Here is a 19,989-nt window from a genome sequence, read left to right as displayed (position 1 = left end):
ACTTTAGGTTCATGTTCATATGAGTATATGTAGGTTAAAGTCTGTTTATGTACCATTGATGTCCTTTACATATAATTAATCTTATTTATAATTGTATTTTTAATGTGCAAACTTATAAACACATACCCAAAATGCCACTGGAAACCCAACCAACACAGGGCTAATGCATGCGTGTGTCTAGCATTACAGAAATAGATCATTTAGCACTGGATAGACAGGACATTTGCATTAAACCTGCAGTACAGGGTGTATTTAGAGTGCAAGGATATCTGTTTTCACACGCTGGGTGACATTCACAAGGTTTGCATCCATAATGCTGCGTGCAGCAAGCAGTTTCCCCTCTGTTTACACTCATATATTTAAAGGTGACATGTGTAGCATCGTCTCATTAATACATCACTGTCAAAAGAAAACCAATATATTCCCCCCGGCTGCTATTTCTTCATCCTGCAGTTGTCTAGGCTACACAGTTTCCTAGAGATGCAGGGATATTTCTGATATTTACTACTCTAGATTTTTTATTTTTGCACGACTAGAATTTATTCTAGTTATTTTTTCCAGCTGTACCGACTGTTAATACTTCTGCACTGTCACATAAAAGCCCTAAATTAGTTATTAAATGACAGTTCACCAAAAAAATAAAAAATACTGTCAACATTACAGTTGTTGGGATAATACGCTTTTAACTTTAGAACAAAATTTTAGGTTTGTGTACATGTAAAGTATCTGGAAAGTTAAAAAGGCTAAAGTCTGCACCAATGGAAGCTCCTCTCTCCCACAGAAAACACTGCTCCTGAAACGCCTCATCAGTTGCCTTTAATTCTGTAATTTTGTGACATCACTACTAATTTGACAGTTTTAGTCAAACCAAATTGATCCAAATCAATTATCAAAGTAGTTGGCTGCAGCTCTAATAAAACTGGATCACAAAACAATCCTGTAAAGCAACTGAGGAGAGTCAACCACTGAAAGATAATAACGTGATTGATGTCGTAAAACTTCATTAAGCGTGAGAATCCTACACGTTGGAGTATTATTTTGGTGTCTGCATACACCATTTTTTTCTTTTTTATGCCTGAGGGGCTAAGACGCTGGTGTTCGCAGGGGTCAGCAGTATTGATTGCAGGTCTTAGGCTGCTCACTCAAAGCTCACACATCAGTTTTAGCTCTGGCACCATTGACATTCAGCTGAAATGAGGAGGGGGGAAAGCATGTTGATCACCCCCGAGGGAGACAGCAAGGACACGCCTTGGACATGACGACCAACGGCTCTATCAAACGTGCGTTTCTGCCTCCTCCTGATCGTCGTTTGTTCATTTATACACGCAGCATCACATCAGAGGCGTTTAAAGCCTGTCAGTGGACAATGAGTATTTAATGTCCTCATTTAGGTCCATCTTTCCACTGGAGGTTGACTTTATAGATTAGACAGTCTGATAGCTGGCTGTCTTTTTTGGTCCCTTGTCACAGGAGACAGTTTGGTGGACGTATTTGGGAAAAAATCGTCACACTTTCGGGATTTTGTGCGTAATGACCTCCTGTGTCCTCGAAATAATACACATTCTGAGGTGACACGCTGCTTTCTGGAAGAGGCAGTGAAGCGTAATGTGTCAGAAATCGTTGTGCCTGTTTTGCGTGTGTCAGTCAGGGTTTGTGGATTTACAAAAGCTCCTTACTTTGTCACAAACGTGCCTTTTTTTTGTCAGCAAGATTGAAACAATACCATCACTGAGTTACAGTGAAAGGAGAGGAGCTGTTAAGGTCGATGTTGTTACTCATGATACGTCTGTTGTTTGGTGTCTGGGACATTTATCTAAGGGTCAATTGTTGGTGTGCAGAGCTTTAAAACATTAAAAATGTAAATCTTTAAACTAAATAATTAATTAAATGAGACATTTTTTATGGAAAAAAGTTTTCTGGTTCCACCTTCTTAAACATATTTTCAGGTTTCTACTTCTTTCCGACATTTTATAAAACAGAATTGCAAAGTTGTTTAACGCAGCTGGACTGTGGATTTATTTGTGAAGGACTCGTGTCGGATTTTCTGCGACAAAGGATGTGACTTTACACTTTGCCAACAGACAACACAGATGTTCCTCAGAGCCCCTTTAAAGTAGTTACAACTGGTTTATAAAGCCTTGATAAATGATTAATTCACAATAACTAAAGCCATTAGTTACAATGGAAAACCTTTCTGAAGAGTGACCTTTTGGAAAGTAACTGATTGCATGAGAAAGCAGTACCATTTTTGCTTTTAGGAATCTGAGTTGATGCCATTGTTTTGACTTTTGTACAGCGAATTCAAGTATATTTTGTGAGTGAATACTGTGTTTTTATGAAGTATATCAGTATGTCTATAGGATAAATAATGTGTCTGATCCAAGTTTTTCTATTTTGGAGATGTTTGGGACTTAACCGATGTGGAAAGCAATGCCAGTGACAAGCAACACCCAGTCTTCTTGACGTCCGCAGGCCTTCGCATTCTGTTTTTTAAATCTAGTTAAGCTGTCAGTATGAGGGACTTCAGTAAATACGTCACGCCACTTCTCAGCTATCTGTGGCAATAAGTCGTCTCCTCTTGCACGTCTTTACTTATGCTCTGAAGATCTAAAAAAAAAAAAACCCTTCTGCAGCAGAGCCCCCCATGTTTCAGTCGTTCCTTCAGTACATTAGGATGTGATTTTAAGATAATATGGAACACGTAAAAAATCTAAATCAATATAACAACAGTGGAGGGATAAAATAGAAACAAAAGGCACACACACATGTGCACACACACTCTTTTTTCATTACCTGGGGAGCCACACAATACGGCGGAGTTGATTAGGATTGCCAACAAAAGGACAGTAGGCTCCAGCTGCCTCTCTGAATTCATTGTCATTAGCAGTGGAACACCAAGCCCTTTTCAAACTCATTAGTTGATAAAACAACCCTCTGATTTCCCATTAAAAAACCCATTCGTCCTCCCTCGCTGCCGATGCCCCCCCCCACCCGACGCCTCACCACCACACCACAGCCCTGCATTTCCACACCTTCAAAGCCGCCACTCCTGAGACCGGGAGAGAAATGTTTTTTATGTATTTTTCTCAAGGATTTAGTTCAGATTCCTCGCAGATTGATTACGCAAGTGTTCGGTTTCACGGCTAACAATTACAGTCACGATAAAAAAAAATAAAAATACAGCTTCACAAAAGAGCCGCTGATGTGGACTGATTACTTATTTTGCATCTGGAGCATTTGCATTATTGCAGAATTGATTTCCACCTTCAGTTTAAGTTTTTTCTGCTCCCCCCTCTTTCCTCTTGGGATTTGGAGCTGATGGGCTTTATTAAAGGACTGAAATAGAAAAGTAATTGTTTTTTATGCAGTTGTTCTGTGACTGGATTTTTCTTTTGCAAAGTAACCAACCGAAACTTCGGCTTAAAGAGGAACACATCATATCTGTTTCCTGGCAGAATAACAATTTATTTAAATTTAGACAAAAGGAAATACATATTTGTGCTTTGTGCAGTTTCATGAACAGCATATTTTATATACACTTATTTATATATATATATATATATATATATAATCTAAATTTAATGATCACCACCAATTGAATATTAATAAATATCAAAGAACCACCCCTCCCCCTGCACCCATTGGCACCTATCTGATAATTTAAAGGTGTAAAAAACCCCATTATCTTGTTTTTTTCAAAAACATTCATTCGAAGATACGCAGTGTCAAAATTCAAGTCAGTATGTCTCTTCCAGCCAGGATCAACATCGACTTCTCTGAACTTTCATTATCTCAAACAAACGTCACAAACCCACAAGTACCAGCAGTGTGTTGTCTCTGTTGTAATCCGGACGGGTCAAAACCAAGACAGAAACGAGAGGGCAATCACAAACAACACCAGCCTGAACCCACGCAGCTTAACCTTGTCTCTCGGCTTAATCACTCTTCGTCTGAGATCCTGAAGACGCACCTGAGCACAAAGTTTTTTTAGCGACGGTTTTTAAGAAGCAGATACGCCTCTTGACACATTTCCTCATTGTAATGTAGATCTGACAGGCAGTTTTGGTTCTGAGAGAGAGAAAAAAGAAACAGGGCAGGCAGAGAGCCTTTTACAAATTTGCATGGATGTCCTCGTGTCGCAGCACTTTATAGGTGATCCAGTAGAAGATGTTGAATATCAGGAAGCTCAAAGGGAAGACGGCTCTGGATATGGTGTCAATGCGCTTGGCGCGGTCCACGAAACGCTTGTGAAGCACATCTCCGTCGTACATGATGACCGGAGGAGGTGGGGGGGTGAACACGGTGGCCGCTTCCACGGCAGCTCCGTCCTTGGTCTGCAGGCAGTGACCCAGTCCATAACCCCGGAAGTAAAAGCCACGGCTCTCCCTCACCAGCTCCTCCTCCTGTGGAGTCAAGCATAGGGAAAACAGATTGGCCTCTTGCTGTCAACAAGGATTAGCTCAGAGCTTTTTCATATTTCCTCTCAGTGGCCCATTCCCAAATGCTTTGGGGAGAGGAGGGGTAGCACAAAAGGGCAGCAGAGTGCAACAGAGTGAGAACAACACAAGCACGGGCAAACATCTGAAGAATTCAAGGATGAGGCTCTAAAAATACATTAGATGATCTGTTTCCTGATTGTGTGTAAAACAGGCACCAGCACCAGTTTAATGCTTCCGTGTTGCCATTATAGTACATTAAAGTGACAGAGGTAACCGTTCTTATCTCTGAAGAAGAAATAGCCGACAAAGTGTTGGTTTAGAAACCCAGATTCTCTCAGCCGCACTTGTTTTCTGTTCTAAAGGTTTTTTCAAAATCCCCAATGACTCTTCTCACCATCTGATTGCTCTGCAAAGAGAGATTTTGGATCTGTTGTCTTAAATCCCAACTTTATTTTTGTAAATCCAGGTAGCTAGAAGTTACATACCGTATATGTTCTTGCTCTTTTGGTACAACACAAGAAAATATCAACACATTTAGTGTCCAGAAATATAAAAAAGTAAAATCATCACTGATAAAATGTAGCCTATACATTTTGGCTCAAGTTGATCAAAGAACCGTGGAATCGCAGCTATATTTATTTGGATTAGGAAATACAATTGCAACTTTGGCAACGGGTTAAAAATCTTTTTCTGTCATGCAGCAAGTGGATAAAAGAGTCTGGGAGTTTTGGGAATACCTTCAACATACAGGAAGCGGAGTTAAAAGGTTAAGAAAGTCATAATATGTGAGATGCCTGTCGACAAGCTTTGTCGACTCGAACTGTTAAATCAGCTGCTGTAGTTGCTTGTGAAGTTTGCAGACTTGTCATTCAAACATCCGTTTTGCAGCGAGCGTCCATGTTTTCCCAAGCAAATGCACCAGGACGCTTTTAAGATTGGAAATTCCCACTTCCAGCTTGCAATGGAACGCACCATAAGTGTTAGGGTTAACGATAAGGGACCCAAACACAAGACACAGTGAGGCAGGCAGGTAACAGAACAAAAGGCGGGCTTTAATGAGCTGTAATCCAAAAAAAAAATCCAAAAAGTCCAAAAAGCAAGCAACAAAACTGAGAAAAACAGGCAGGGAACAAAACCAAAAAGAGCCAAAGAGAAATGCAAAAACCAAAGGGAGAACGAGGAGGAGCAAACACCGGAAACAAAACGAACGCAGCGAACAAATTGACAAAGAGAGAATGGAAGACGAGGACTTAAATACACAGGGAGTGATAACTAATTGAACACAGGAGAGACGGGAATACGGAGGGAAAACGGACAAAGAGAGGAGGAGAACATGGATCGAATACACAGGAGGCTAATCAGGGACAGGTGAAACTAATCAGGGCAGGAAGTAACACAACATGACACATGAGGATGAAGTAAAACATCTTAGTTTGGAGAAGAGAAAGAAGCTAAAAGGCCACTGACCAAGGACTCCACTATATCTTTACAATCAAACAGCTGTCTGCTGCTGTAATGTTAAAAACTATATTTTATCTTGAACGATCACTATGCATCTGTTTTTCAGAGAAACAGGCTGCTTACCTCTGTGATTTGAATGTCACGGTGATGTATGAAATGCACAAACGGGGGCAGAAAAGGGACTCTAGCCTCAGATAAACTTTCCTTTAATCAATTAAGCTTTTCTGAAGTTTCCGATGACACGACGAGGGGAAACGGAGGGCATCGTCATTAAGAGGAAGAAAGGAAATTATAATACCTGAAAGTTAATCAAAAAATTAACCTCCGTCTCTCCTTTTCAGCTCTTTTCAAAGTTGCCTATTAATAAAAAGTCATGATCTCAACCCCACCAAAAAAAACCTTGCACTTGGCATTATGGTTTGATGAATGGCGGGGGACTTTTTTTTTTTTTTTTTTAATACAGTGAATGAGACAGTGTTCCCGCCCTCTGAAGAGAATATTAATAGACATGCAGCTTAACTCTGACAGCCCTCTGACACTTTGAGAGATTCACTTTAGCAGGGGAAAGTGAAGATGTGGGATCTAAATTGGATGATTAGTAGTCAGCGTGAAGTGCCCTGAAAGCTCTGATCCCTGTGTCCCCCCCTCTACCTCTCGCTGTTTCTCTCTCACTGACCCTGGCAGCTCTCTGGTACTCTGCCCAACCTCACATCTCTGCCCGGGACGGACTTGGCAGTGAGACCCCACCAGCTGCTGTCAAAGGTCCAGTCCTACTAATGTATTTCACACCTGTCTCCACCTGTCTCTTACTGTTAAAGTTCTCTGGCAGAGTCTATTCGTTTAGTCCTTTGAAAACTCTCCCTACCTCTGATCTCTGACAACTGCCCTTTGCTTTCACCATCACCGTTTCACTTCCTCTTCCTGGTTGTGACTAACTTTATGGTTACTAACTGTGTTGTCCCAGTGACAAATTGCACCGTACAACGGGGGTATAGCACAGCTTAATTATCCCCTCCTACACCTTCCTAAACGATACAGTACATCATGTGCTGGAGTCTAATGGTGCGTTTCTCGAAAGATAATAGGTGCTCATCGCCTGTGCTCTCAGCGGCAGCTACGCACTTTGTGATTTGTTGGCAGAAGATCAGTTGATTATCACATCGGGCTCTGTGGAGAATAAAGCTGCTGTGGAGAAGGTTGTTTTAGGTAGGGATCAGCGATGGTCTGAGCTTCCTGTTAGGCAGTGGTGGTGTTCAAAGAAGTATTCAGAGCCTTTACCTGCCTGAAAATACTCATACCTTCATCCCAAAACGGCGCGGGCATAATACTGATCTATTATGCTCAATTCCTGTCAAGTAAGTGAATAAGCTGATTTCCCCTCCCCCCAAAAAAAGTCTCTAAATTTGACAATTAGATGATTTGAAATATAAAAACAAAATGTCAGCAGTCTTGGAGAGTGTCCTGGGAAAGGAGAGAACAAGAGGAGGACATGTACGTTGCTTTAAAGTAGTCTTAAAATCATGTTACACATTGGGATAGACTTTCAAGTTAGTAGTAATTCTGGTATACAGAGGCAGAAGGTTAGAAAGAGAGGGCTGCAGTGACGGGGTGAGATCAGCACAAAGTGGGAGAGAAGCCGGGACATATTCAGGTTTGAAGTCAAAGTTGCACGACACAATCAATCTGGAGGACTGGGTGCACGGACAAAGATTTGAAGGTCAAGGGGCACACAGGGTTCAGCTATTTACCCTGGCACAGGCGCTGCAGTGCTGATTCATATTCCTGTAGGTTGAGTTGTTACCCGGGATGTCATTCACTTTCCGCAATGACTCAACGCTCCCAGGCTGACTGGCAATCGCCTCCATTGGGAAGAAAGGCAGACAAATCGAAGTAAAAGTTATTGCTCTTTATTTCACCTTTTGTCGTCAAACAAAACTTGGGTTGTTTCATTAGAGTGGAAAATATAATTACTTTTGGACATAGTTAACATTTCGCTGGGGAGGAGAATTCCCCCTGCTTCATTTAAATGAAAATCCTACCTGTGCCATGCCAGAAATAAAGCGAATAAAGATGCAGACTTCAAATTCGAACAACAAACTCAAGCAGACGTTCTCAGCTTTTAATTAAAGCGGCTCTGCGAGTGTGATAGTACAGGACATTATCTGTGCCTGTAAGTTGAGGGGAGCTGGCTTTGAAGACTGCACATAAAGAATCCTCAAGGAGCCGGTTCAAGCTATTTCTGTAAAGACTATAAATGGCAGCTTTATTTATTATTTTTGATTTTGTCTGTGTGGATATGCTTGCTATAGTTCCTTGAAGAACACAGGACACAAAGTGCATTGATTAAAGCTGGTCGGTGTGGGATTTGTACAGCCTCTCTGCAGTACAACGCATCGGATCATGCGTCAATACCTCTCAGATGGACAGTGTGCGACCTCAAACTCCTCAGTGGGAGTATTTGTGCAAGTGATGTGTCCTGGGGAAGTCCTCTCCTCTACAGACCATCATTTTCTCTGTCCTGTATCGATGCAGGAGGGCAGACTGCCCAGTAAATCTGCTGGACTCTTCCCCCTCTTCAGGGAACTTTGCCATTGAGTCTGGGAAGCTGCCCAGCCTGTGAGCTGTTTAATGGGATTTTCAAGATGTCCCGTCTGTTTCTCTCGAGACAAACCTCTCGGTGTCACGAAAGGGTCTCTCACCTCTTGTAAACAACTTTATTTGTCATCTTACAAGCTGTTTGCCTTGAAAATTGTCGGAAGTGTGTTTGGATGGCGAATGAAGCCAAGAGAGAAAAATTGGCTTCATTGATGTCAAGTGTTTAAAGATCAGAGGGGCGATACAGTCTGCACAGAATACAACATCCTCCATCCTTAAACCCTTGATTTGGATAAAGAAAAACTCCTTTAAACCAACATAATAAAATAACAGTATGGACAATCAGGATGACAAAATTATAGATTGTACACACATACAAAAGATCAGATCCGGGAGGATGGCTGGAATGTTGGAAATGTTAATAAAGGTCATTAATACATAATATTATAAGAACATTTTCAGAATATGCAACATTACTGCCTTCATCTATCTGTTACACCGATGGCTTTTTATCGCTCAAACCCAGGTGACGTTTACGTTAATGTTTCTCACGGCTTCATTGAGACATGACGGCACATTAACGGAGATATTTGCCACCTGGTGCACAAGAGGGAGCCGAGGCCAGAGAGAGAGTGTTGAGATAAAAATGTCGTGATAGCGAGGACAAGTCTTCTCTCACAGGCTGCATCCCTGATGGATTTTAGGCTTCCCGCTGAGTGATTGGATCCTACATCAATGCACAATTTTCTGCCAAATTAAGAATGGTTTTGGTTATTTTACATGACAGATTTCTGTCTGTGCTGTGTTTGCTCTTCTCTCTGGCTTGAAATGGAAAAGGGCTCAGCTGGAAAAAGGGGATGCCATGCATCCCTGTGCACAAACTACGGTTTAGTTATGTTGGAATCAAAACATGATGAGCTCTGTGATTGTTGGCTCATGTCACCAGGCTAATGTCAATCAAATCTGAATAATGTTTTTAAAAAATTTTCATTTTGATTTTTGTTTTATTTAGAGAAGGCTTTAATGCACGCCTCATTAAAATGTGGTGTAGAAGAACACTTGCCTAATCAGTTGCCCTATACTTCAAAGTTTGAAGCTATAGTAACCCCTGTAGCGCTAGCTCTCCTCAAGCATAGTAGTATAAGGAGCAAGAAAATACATCACAGTGGGTGTTTGGGGTTGTTGGGTGGGTCATACGCAGGTTTTTCCCACAAGAAGACATAATGGATTTACGTAAGTGACTTGACTGAATGTTATTTTTATTTTTGTTGCCTATACCTAACTAAGTAGTTGTGTCCCCTAAACCGAACCAACCTGAAACCATTTGACAACATTAATAGACACTGCATATAGTTTTTTTGCCTAACTTGACTGTGGAGCCCTTCATGTGCAATATTGTTGCTAGAGGGGTAAGTAAAGAGTCATAGTTTGAAGCTTAAGGCAACTGAATTTGATGAGTTGGGAGCCAGAACACGTTGCTTAAGGTGGCTGTCTCCAGAATCAGTGTTGGGTTTGTCTGTTCTGGGCTACTGTAGAAACACTGTGCAAAATGGTGGACCCTGTGGAAGAAGACCCATTCCCTCAGTAGATATAAAAGGCTCATGGGAAGGTAATGAAAACATTTTTTGGAAATGAGTTATCATTATACAATGATGCAAACATAATTATGAATATCACATTCCATTCCTGCTTGTTGATCACCTTAAATCCCAGACACTGGACCTTTTAACTCGTCCAAAGGCCTACGTAATGTTACAGAAACAGCAGTGAAAGATGTAGTTAAAGTGTGTCAGACTGCAGAAGTGTGTCAGTGTTGCAGTGGTAAGGGTTAGGGTTTCCCAGTGCTACAGGGTTGCTGTTGCTCTGTGTCAAATGCAGTGACAGAGGGAAAGGATCACAAAGGCTCTTCACAGGTCAGTGCTCACAATGGAAACGAGCTGAACTGAAACCTTCCTTATGTAATGTGACAGCCAGCTGTAGCGTGTTGATGTTGTCAGTTCCTGGATATACAGCATCCCACAATAACAAGAGGCATAAGTCAATGTTATCGAGGCTGACAAGGACTGGAGTGTATGTGTTTTTAGAATCTGCTACAATGTGTGACACATCGCGTAAGCATGCTTTAGGTCGTGTTTGCGTGCGTGCGAGTGTGATTTACACTTACTATTCTTTGCTGCCGCTGCTTTTTCCTCAGCCTGATGAACTCCTTGTGTTGCCTTGAGACAAAGTTAACCGCCGCGTACTCCAGCAGGGCAGCAAACACAAACAGGAGACACACCGCCATCCAGATGTCAATGGCCTTCACATAGGACACCTGGGAGCAGACAAGGTCACAGAATTGTCAACAGCCAATCAATGAGGCTAATAGATAAAACGTGGGCTGCTCACAATCTACCCATTCCTCAGCTTCTGGCACGTAATGACACACATCTTTGAGACTGCCAAGATTTATAATGAGTCAGTGGGATATGGGCAGTTGACACATAGCCGTGAGACAGGTCATAGCTAAGACTTGAGGAGAGCCCCGGCTGGGTCGTTCACGAGAGCAGATATGTCACAGCAAATCAGCAACGGCCACTGAGCAAGCATTGTGTTGAAACCTCACTCAATTGAGCAGCAGTTTGCTGACTGTTGCAGATATTGTACAAATATATTGTGACTAGTGGGGGGAAAAACAGGAAATGACACATCAGTGGTGTACAAACTCGTATGTCTTATGTACAAGCACAGAGGACAACAACATGTAAACAAGAGGATGGCCGGACTACAAACATTCAGACTGTTCAGATTGTTTAATCAAAGAACAATCTGTAATGTATGTATGTAATCTACGATGTATTTGTAATATCTTTATTCCTCTATTTATATACAAATATGGTAGATAAAGTTTTAGGAATATTGTTCCAAGATCTACATCCAATCAAGGCAAACAAACAAGATCTACATCAACTTGGAGCAACGAAACAAGATCTACTTCCAATCAGAGCAATGAAACAAGATCTACATCCAATCAGAGAAAAGAAACAAGATCTACATCCAATCAGAGAAAAGAAACAAGATCTTCATCCAATCAGGGCAGTGAAACAAGATCTACATCCAATCAGGGCAAAGAAACAAGATCTACATCCAATCAGAACAATGAAACAAGATCTACATTCAATCAGAACAATGAAACAAGATCTACATTCAATCAGAGCAAAGAAACACGATCTACATCCAGTCAGAGCAAAGAAACAAGATCTACATCCAATCAGAGCAATGAAACAAGATCTACATCCAATCAGGGCAACAAAACAAGATCTACATCCAATCAGAGCAACAAAACAAGATCTACATCCAATCAGAGAAAAGAAACAAGATCTACATCCAGTCAGAGCAACTAAACAAGGTCTACATCCAATCAGAGCAAAGAAACAAGATCTACATCCAATCAGAGAAAAGAAACAAGATCTACATCCAGTCAGAGCAATGAAACAAGATCTACATCCAATCAGAGCAACAAAACAAGATCTACATCCAATCAGAGCAACAAAACAAGATCTACATCCAATCAGAGAAAAGAAACAAGATCTACATCCAGTCAGAGCAACTAAACAAGGTCTACATCCAATCAGAGCAAAGGAACAAGATCTACATCCAATCAGAGAAAAGAAACAAGATCTACATCCAGTCAGAGCAATGAAACAAGATCTACATCCAATCAGAGCAACAAAACAAGATCTACATCCAGTCAGAGAAAAGAAACAAGATCTACATCCAGTCAGAGCAACTAAACAAGGTCTACATCCAATCAGAGCAAAGAAACAAGATCTACATCCAGTCAGAGCAAAGAAACAAGGTCTACATCCAGTCAGAGCAACTAAACAAGGTCTACATCCAATCAGAGCAAAGAAACAAGATCTACATCCAGTCAGAGCAAAGAAACAAGATCTACATCCAATCAGAGCAACTAAACAAGGTCTACATCTAATCAGGACAACAATCTACATCCAATCAGAGCAGTGAAACAAATGTGAGCCAGCTCCTCTATCAGTCATTGTATCAACCCACCCCATGTTTGATTCAAGGTTGTGTTTGGCTCGATACAGACCAGATGGGATGGAGATCAGACTCATCTGCAAGAGCAAAAATGACTTTGAACAGATCTCCAGGCCTCCGGTAAGACTTTAAATGAAACAATCTAAGAAGCATAAACTCACATCAACACCAAAGCCATCATTCCTTCATTTTAAGGGGTCACAAGCAATAAAGTTCAGGAACCATTGGTTAAATCTGTGTGGGAAAAGTGAAATAACAACACTCCCTCTCTCCCTTATTACCACCGCTAGAGTAAAATTAAGCAAGGTGCTTAACCCCCAACTGCTCTGGTGGAGCTGCAGTGTGGCAGATAAGACTGGTTGTACTGGGCAGCTTCCAGGTGTGAATGTGTGTAGTTGTGTGAATGTGAACAGGGTGCTCGTGACAAACAGGATTCTGGCGCTCAGTGATTATTCCCTTAAAAAACAAACACTCTTCCTCGCCGTCAAAAATGCAGTCAATCGTGCACTGCTTTCGAAACACTGGTTGAACTGTTTGCTTGAATTATCTTCATGGCATTCTAAAACGCATTTTTATTGGACGCCATGTCATGGTGATAGATGCAGTCCGTCTCTCCTCTGGTCTCTAACCTTCTCCCCAGGTACAGTGTGCCCTGCCCTGTATGTATTTTGCATGCCAGTGTCCTCACCCCACCTGGCCCTTGTTTGTCTGCTCCCCAGTGAGTCTCTAAAAGAGGATCTGCCTCACGCAAATTCAGCATTTTGTGACCTCACAAGCCACAATAGGTCGTCCAATTCCAAACCCTGCCTCCAAATGCCTCTGTTAGCCGCTTTGGTCGAGAAACATATATATTTTATAGTCCTGAGTAGCCAATCAGGACTATAAAATATATACTGTTTGTTTTTGGCTTTGATCGTAAATAACAGGTATGAAAGGTAAAGGTATTTCTAAATCATGTACCACTTTTCGGGGGATATGTCATGAAAACATGTCAGAATAGTTTACATTTTTTTGTTTTCGTCAATTTCCTCTCATTCACATTTGTTTATTGGAGGAAGAAGAGCCTCAAACAACAGTTACAAAATATGTTTATTGTTTTTTTTTGTGACCAATATTTCTCTTTTTTGTGTGTGTTCCATTGATTTTAAAGCAAACAGTCAACAAAAAATGTCTTAAATAGCTAACGTTCTGTTTTTACAGTGGCCCTGAAGGTCAAAACAGTGACTATAGGGGCTACTGTTACTGGTTTTCAAATTACAACCCACTACAGTAAATACCCCATTAACCTGAGGAAATGCAGAATTGTGTATCCCTGATGGTAATTCAACCCCCGGCATCTCTCAGTGCTTGTGGACCTGTTTGCTCAGTAGAAAGTCCACCTGCATCAAGAACAATCCACCTTCCACTGCATATAAACCACCATACATCTCGTTTGCTCGTCTCTAGACCCACCTTGGGCAGTGAGGCTCTTGAACCAGAGCTCTGCGTGGTCATTGTCAGTACAGTGGTGATGCCCAGACCCACTCTGGCAGGCGCGGCGTCCATGTTTATCCAGAATGACACCCATGAGAGGATGACGATGAGGAGGGAAGGGATGTACATCTGGATCAGGTAGTAGCCCATCTGACGCTCCAGGTGGAACTTCACCTCAATGCAGGTGAATTTACCTGCAAGACGTACGACAAAATACGTTCAACAGTCTTTGGTGAAATCCCAACGAGAACCAGCAGTGTACAGTCTTCAAGTTGTTGTACTGAACTAATTTGACATGCCTCCGGAGAAGACATCAGCTGAAGCACTCAATTGCAATTTGGATTTTCAGCGTGGGGTCCCTGGTTTCTCAACAACTTTAAGTGGAATTCATTTTGTACCTGTGTTGTAATACTTAGTGCAGTAACCCAAATCCTTCTCCTCTTTCAGCACAAACTGGGGGAGGGTGAGATCATCAGCCACCTGAACGGGGTTCTCAGACAGCCACTCGAAAATCAAGTCATTCATGGTGTAACCAACTGTGAAAAGAGACCAGAGGAGACGAAGAGGAGAGAAAAAAGATATTTAAATAAGGGGGAAACAACAAGAAATGTGTCACTTTAACTTAGATTATTACTTTGAATAGAACAGACTTTGAATTTTCCTATTTTTCTTTCCGTCAATCTTGCACATAGTTTCATACAAATTCTGGCGTATCTTGGCAAGATGATGCATCTAATGGTTTCACCATGGCATGCATGTTACTTCTCACATTCGCAACATTCAAAATTGACGAGGATGAGATGCTTTATTGCTCATTATTTGACATAGTTTTCCATTTCAGACATGTCAAATCTTCATAAAACTGGATCACTGATGCATTTAGGTGATAAACTGTGCATTTTAAATTTGGGAGGTGAAGCTTGCAACGGCTCTCCACCATTTTCAACATGATATTGATGATATTTATTACAACGCTGACATGTCCTGTCGCTAAAACTATCACAAAGGCATCGCTGTTTACTGCACATTTCCAATTATTGCATGAAACCAAGTGCCACCACTGCACTAGCTGCTAAATATTCTCTTCTTGTTACCACAAGCTATGATTCCCATCCCCTTCCTCCTCCTTAACCTCATTTCTTTCCTACAACACAACTCTAACTGGGATCTCGTTACCACAGTATAAAATCTGTCCATGAGAAACCTCGGCTAATGAGACGCAGAGAGAGAGAGAGAGAATGTGGAAGACTGTGGTGATGTAATGTCACTTTTGCCCATCTGTCCAGCCACCAGCTACCCTCTGCCATCATGTTTGTCACGGTAAAGGTCACCCACCACAGCTACAGTCCTGTTGTCGCGGTTGCTTGAAGGTTACGGAATAAGGGAGGACATGAGGTGCATATCTGGCTGTGACAGTGGGAGATACTGTACTGTGTATGTACACTGGGCTGATTAGTGCGTGCAATCCTTCCAGTGCACAATTCCTACTAAGCTGTAGGCTAAATAATGGAATATCTATTCAATATCTATTATTGCAAGATAAGTCCATAATTATCTTGCTTCCACGAAATAAGGCCTGCTCCTTTTGAGGGCTGCACTCATCCTCACAGCTGCCTGATCATGGATACATTAAAAATGCATGCGACATGCTACAACAACGCAGGATTCCCCGCACATCCGAATAACACTGATGTCCTCTGGGACCCTTTAGGGGGCCTGAGTTACATCGACATCAATTATTCACGATGTTATAACCTATCCTGTAATGCATGTCTGCAAAAACAACACCACTAAAACACACGTATCATGTTCATGAAAATTCACTGTCATTCACACATCCCGCTCTAACAAGCAAGGGGAATACCAATGCTTTCCTGAGGTAATGAGATCGTCTTCTTTTCTTCGGCCACGCTGCAGCTAAGAGACGTTGAAACCGTCATCGACACAGTGTTAAAAAATCTAATTCATGAGGCAGAATGTCTGGAGCAAGGTAAACATGTCATCTTTCATGTTAAAAAGGCACTTACCTAATGAAGCCATGATCTTAATACAGCTATGGTTATGCTTGAGATTATGCTCGTCTTAGTCTTTCTTTGCACTCACAGTGTGAGTTACAAAGTAGATTTGAGGTTATTGGACACTAATGGCTCAAGGCAAAGCGAAGTGGTATAAGCTGCATATATGGGGCTTTGATGTGTCAGGGTAAGGCAGATTCTTCTGGTTCTATTTATATATCTATATAAGCCCGTGGCATGAAAGGCCAGAAAAGAAGATTGGCCTTGGCTCTCTCAAACCCCAAAGATAACTCTTCTATATTCTCACTTTCTCACGTCGAACAGACAGCGTTTCCACAGCTCCAGTAGCGGCAGTAAAACCTATGATGTGCTCTTCAAATAGCCAAGGTGATCACACCCTTGGGTGTTGTACTAGCACTTGTCAACACGAGGCCAAGTTTCCTCACCAGGCCTTTAATCAGAAATGATTACATCTCCACTTATGGCTGTGTGATGTGATACCCAAACACAAATGCTGCTTTAAGAATCTTGTTTCTCATTTTCACTCCTAAAGAGTACAATTTCTTTATATTTTTGTTTTTATGCCGGCTGAGGCCATAACTTTATTGGATTATTTTTTTTTTATCTGTTTGTCCCCTGTATTAATTTGTAGAGCAGAGATAAATCCTGCTGCCTCCTGGACAAAGAGGTGATAACTAGTTCTGTACAAACCAATACCTCTTCTTCTTGTTGAATCAGATAAGGATGTAAGTAGAGATACCAGCATTCAGCTCGACTTATTTATCCGTCTGAAAAGGTGAGATGGCTTCATGGTACGTGTGCACTTCTGTTTCCTCCCCTTTTGCAAGATTTAAATTCCTTAAAGGGAAATCAGGTCACCTCTAGGGACAGGGGGTGGGTCACATATAATAAAAGGGACACAAAATTAAAGTTTTATTATTTATATCCTGGAAATTGGTTTCATGAGGGCAGATGCTATCTCTGCTGAAGGCAAGGGGAGACTGAAAGGGGAGAAAATGATTCTTATTCCCGTACATTTGTATCAATGTAATATTATTTTAAAAGGTTTCAAATGCCTTTTGTACATTTCTGGAACTTTCCAGGTTTAATAAATGTGCATCGACAGCAAATGTGAACATGTAAAGAATGGTAGCCGAGCAACTGACTGTTTGCGGAGCCCCCCTAACCCATTCTGTCATTTATAGTCAAAATGGTGCCAGATTTACCACTCACCACTCGATAAAATTGGTCTTTGATTTCAAACAGCGGGAGACAAAAACAGGCTTCCCATTCATAGCAAGACATCATTGATTTTGTCTAAAACAGGCCTGCCCATAGTGGGGCCACCTGACCTATTAGGCTGCCATAAGGGTCAATTTGGGGCCCCACATATGCTGTACAATTGCACAAAGCATGGAAAACCACAACGCCGGTTAAGTGACGGGACACGCTGGAAGTCTGGCTTATAATTCACGCAAGGTATCATGGAGGCTGGGCATAATGTGGATGAAGGGATCCTTAATATAAGATATGCTTCCCTTTTATTGTGAGAAGAGATTAACCAATGTGTTTGACGATAGCCCAGATGTTAACCTAACCTCTCACCGACTAGCTAGACTATCATCCATGACTTGCTTCAGATAAATACACATCGGATGTGTTTGTCCTGAACGTGACTTCTTTAATGTAGCCTGTAACCCCACAACAATAATGTGTTAAATTGCTCTGGCATCGGAGTTCACGCTGGGTTAACTTCAGGTAACAAGCTAGTTAGCCTGATATGCTAATGTTTGCAGCAGACAGACTTCATATAATCCATTCCTTTCACTTTTGCTCTTCTCTGTCTGGTTTTGGAGAGGGTAAAAAAAACAACATCCACATTTACGATATATATATACGATATATATATACGATATATATATATATATATATATATATGGGGTATTGCTCTTACTACACCCACCATGCACACAGCTTCGACATGCAGAGAAATCCAAAGCTTAACAAGCCTGTGTGCACGGCTGCTGTGGCCATAAGCTTTGATTGGACACATCTATCGGGGGAAGGGTTTAGCAAATGGGCAGTTGTGCTTTTCCCCCACTGCAAGATTACAGTAAACATGGATTGCTGACTAGCTTAATGGTAGCAATCACATTCTAAATATCATCAATGGGCCAAATAACCACCAACATATGAGATGCAATTGGAAAAAGATAAGCGAACCACTTTCCACGCAGACTTGTGGATATAAAGCTGATAATGAGACAGCGGTTCCTATCTCTGCGTATATATTTATTTAACAAGGTTAGACACTTTACAAGCCGGGAAAAAGGGGGAAGAGGGCGGAGATAAAAAAAGGGAAAAGTGAGACAAGAGGAAGAGGAAGAAGAGAAGAAGACTCACAGCTTTCAAGCTGCATGGTACAGGTCTGAATGTCCATTGGGAAATTCTTCAAGTCCATAGGGCAGGACAGGGTAAGAGTCAGCCTGAGATAGAAAAACAGATCGGAAGAGAGAAGAGGAGCAATAGGAGGTGTCAAAAAGCACAAAGGGGCTCGAGGAGAAGACACCAAACACAAGGACAACTGATGGGTTAACAGATTAAAAGAACAGTGAAATAAATCAGTGACAAGCTTTGTTTTGTCTTTATGAAACAGGAGGTTTGTACGTGTGCGAAACAATAAAACCGTACAAAAAAATTGAAAGATTTTCCTTTTAAAACATTAGACTGGAGAACATATTGAGTTACTCTGCCGTTTGATTACTCGCCGCACCACAGTAATGGCAAAGTAATTGGTGTAGGCATCCCTGCTTTTATTTGTTTTGGTGCTAATGCATTAAGCCTGAAAGAATCCTGGAATATAAAAGAGAGAGGGAGCTATTTGGGAGTCTGTCTGGAGGAAAGCTGTGTAATTACCTGCTGTAATGCATCGCCAAGAGGCGAGAAAAGAGCCGCCAGCATTATATACACACAGGCACCCATTTGCTACAGTGTTATGATGACACAATATCTTTTTCACCAGCCGAAGAACAAACTACAATTACCGATGTGATTGACTCTCCCAACATTCGCCTAAATTGTGCCATGTATTTAGAGCACACAAAGATGTTTGATCCATAATTACCAAACATAGTTAGTAAGCAAATCTAGAGGACGCAGTAAATCAGTGGAACGAGGTGGTGATTATCTGTGTTTGCACGAGTCTCAGTACAACAGATGATTTATGTCTCTCGCTACTTTGCAGAAGCTGTTGCATCTTTCAGTAAATCAGACGGGGGAATAATGAAATCCCATTAAAACGTCTACATATTTGCGTTTTAACTACATTTTGAAACGACATTACATTTTGCATAAAAGCACCCAAGAGAGGGGTAAAATAAGTGTGTGAATAACCAGTTTGGTACCATAACTGTGTGCTTACATTTCCAAATTGGATCAGCTTAAAGGTGGAACATGGGAACTCTTGCAGGAAGAGATTAAAAGGCGTCACGTGACTTACAGCGGAGTAATGCACTGTGGCGCCAGAGGATTGACCCAAAATGGCCGTGGGAAAAGTTGTTTATATGATCCTGGTTAAACTGGCCTTAAATAAAAAGCATTATAGTGAGAACATCCGTTCTTTTTGCAACAGGAAGCTAAGACTTTGGTCTTCTGCCTAATCATGATGTACGTACGTGGTGAAGTCATGTGACGTACGTTGCAAAACGTGGTGAAAACGCGGCCGGACTCAAAAAACTCAAAGTTGTGGAGTGTTGACAAATATTCATCCATGTTTCTACATTTAAAAATCTTTTCGGATCAATAAGCTTCATGTTTAAATGTATCAAATCTGATGAAAGAAAGTCAGAGTTTTAGATTTCTTTTAAATTTATGACATAATTTCAATACACTTATCATTTATTATGGTTTTATTGACTTACATAACCTTTTAGCTAAGGTTGTACAGATTTCAGGGCTATGTAGCGATT

The 19,989-nt window shown here is 41.3% G+C and overlaps 1 protein-coding gene across 7 annotated transcripts in view; it reads right to left on the bottom strand.

The window, feature by feature from the left end:
• Positions 1–3,472: 3,472 nt before the first annotated feature.
• Positions 3,473–19,989, bottom strand: part of glra4a (glycine receptor, alpha 4a) — a 48,193-nt gene continuing 31,676 nt past the window's right edge. For 2 of the 7 annotated variants that reach the window (XM_084353402.1, XM_084353398.1), the window contains 6 exons: positions 18,425–18,507; positions 14,405–14,542; positions 13,986–14,200; positions 10,660–10,809; positions 7,649–7,762; positions 3,474–4,403 (listed from right to left, as the gene is read on the bottom strand). In XM_084353402.1, the coding sequence (XP_084209528.1) occupies positions 4,110–4,403; positions 7,649–7,762; positions 10,660–10,809; positions 13,986–14,200; positions 14,405–14,542; positions 18,425–18,507 (994 nt within the window). In that variant the 3' untranslated portion in view covers positions 3,474–4,109. Of the gene's footprint in view, positions 4,404–7,648; positions 7,763–10,659; positions 10,810–13,985; positions 14,201–14,404; positions 14,543–18,424; positions 18,508–19,989 lie in introns of all 7 variants that reach the window. The other 5 variants (XM_084353396.1, XM_084353397.1, XM_084353399.1 and 2 more) reach the window with 5 other exon arrangements.

Source organism: Pagrus pagrus (genome assembly GCF_965226575.1).
Source record: "Pagrus pagrus genome assembly, chromosome: 5".
Classification (NCBI taxonomy): Eukaryota; Metazoa; Chordata; class Actinopteri; order Spariformes; family Sparidae; genus Pagrus; species Pagrus pagrus.
Note: the sequence above shows the minus strand (reverse complement) of the source record. Positions and strands in the feature narration are given on the sequence as shown.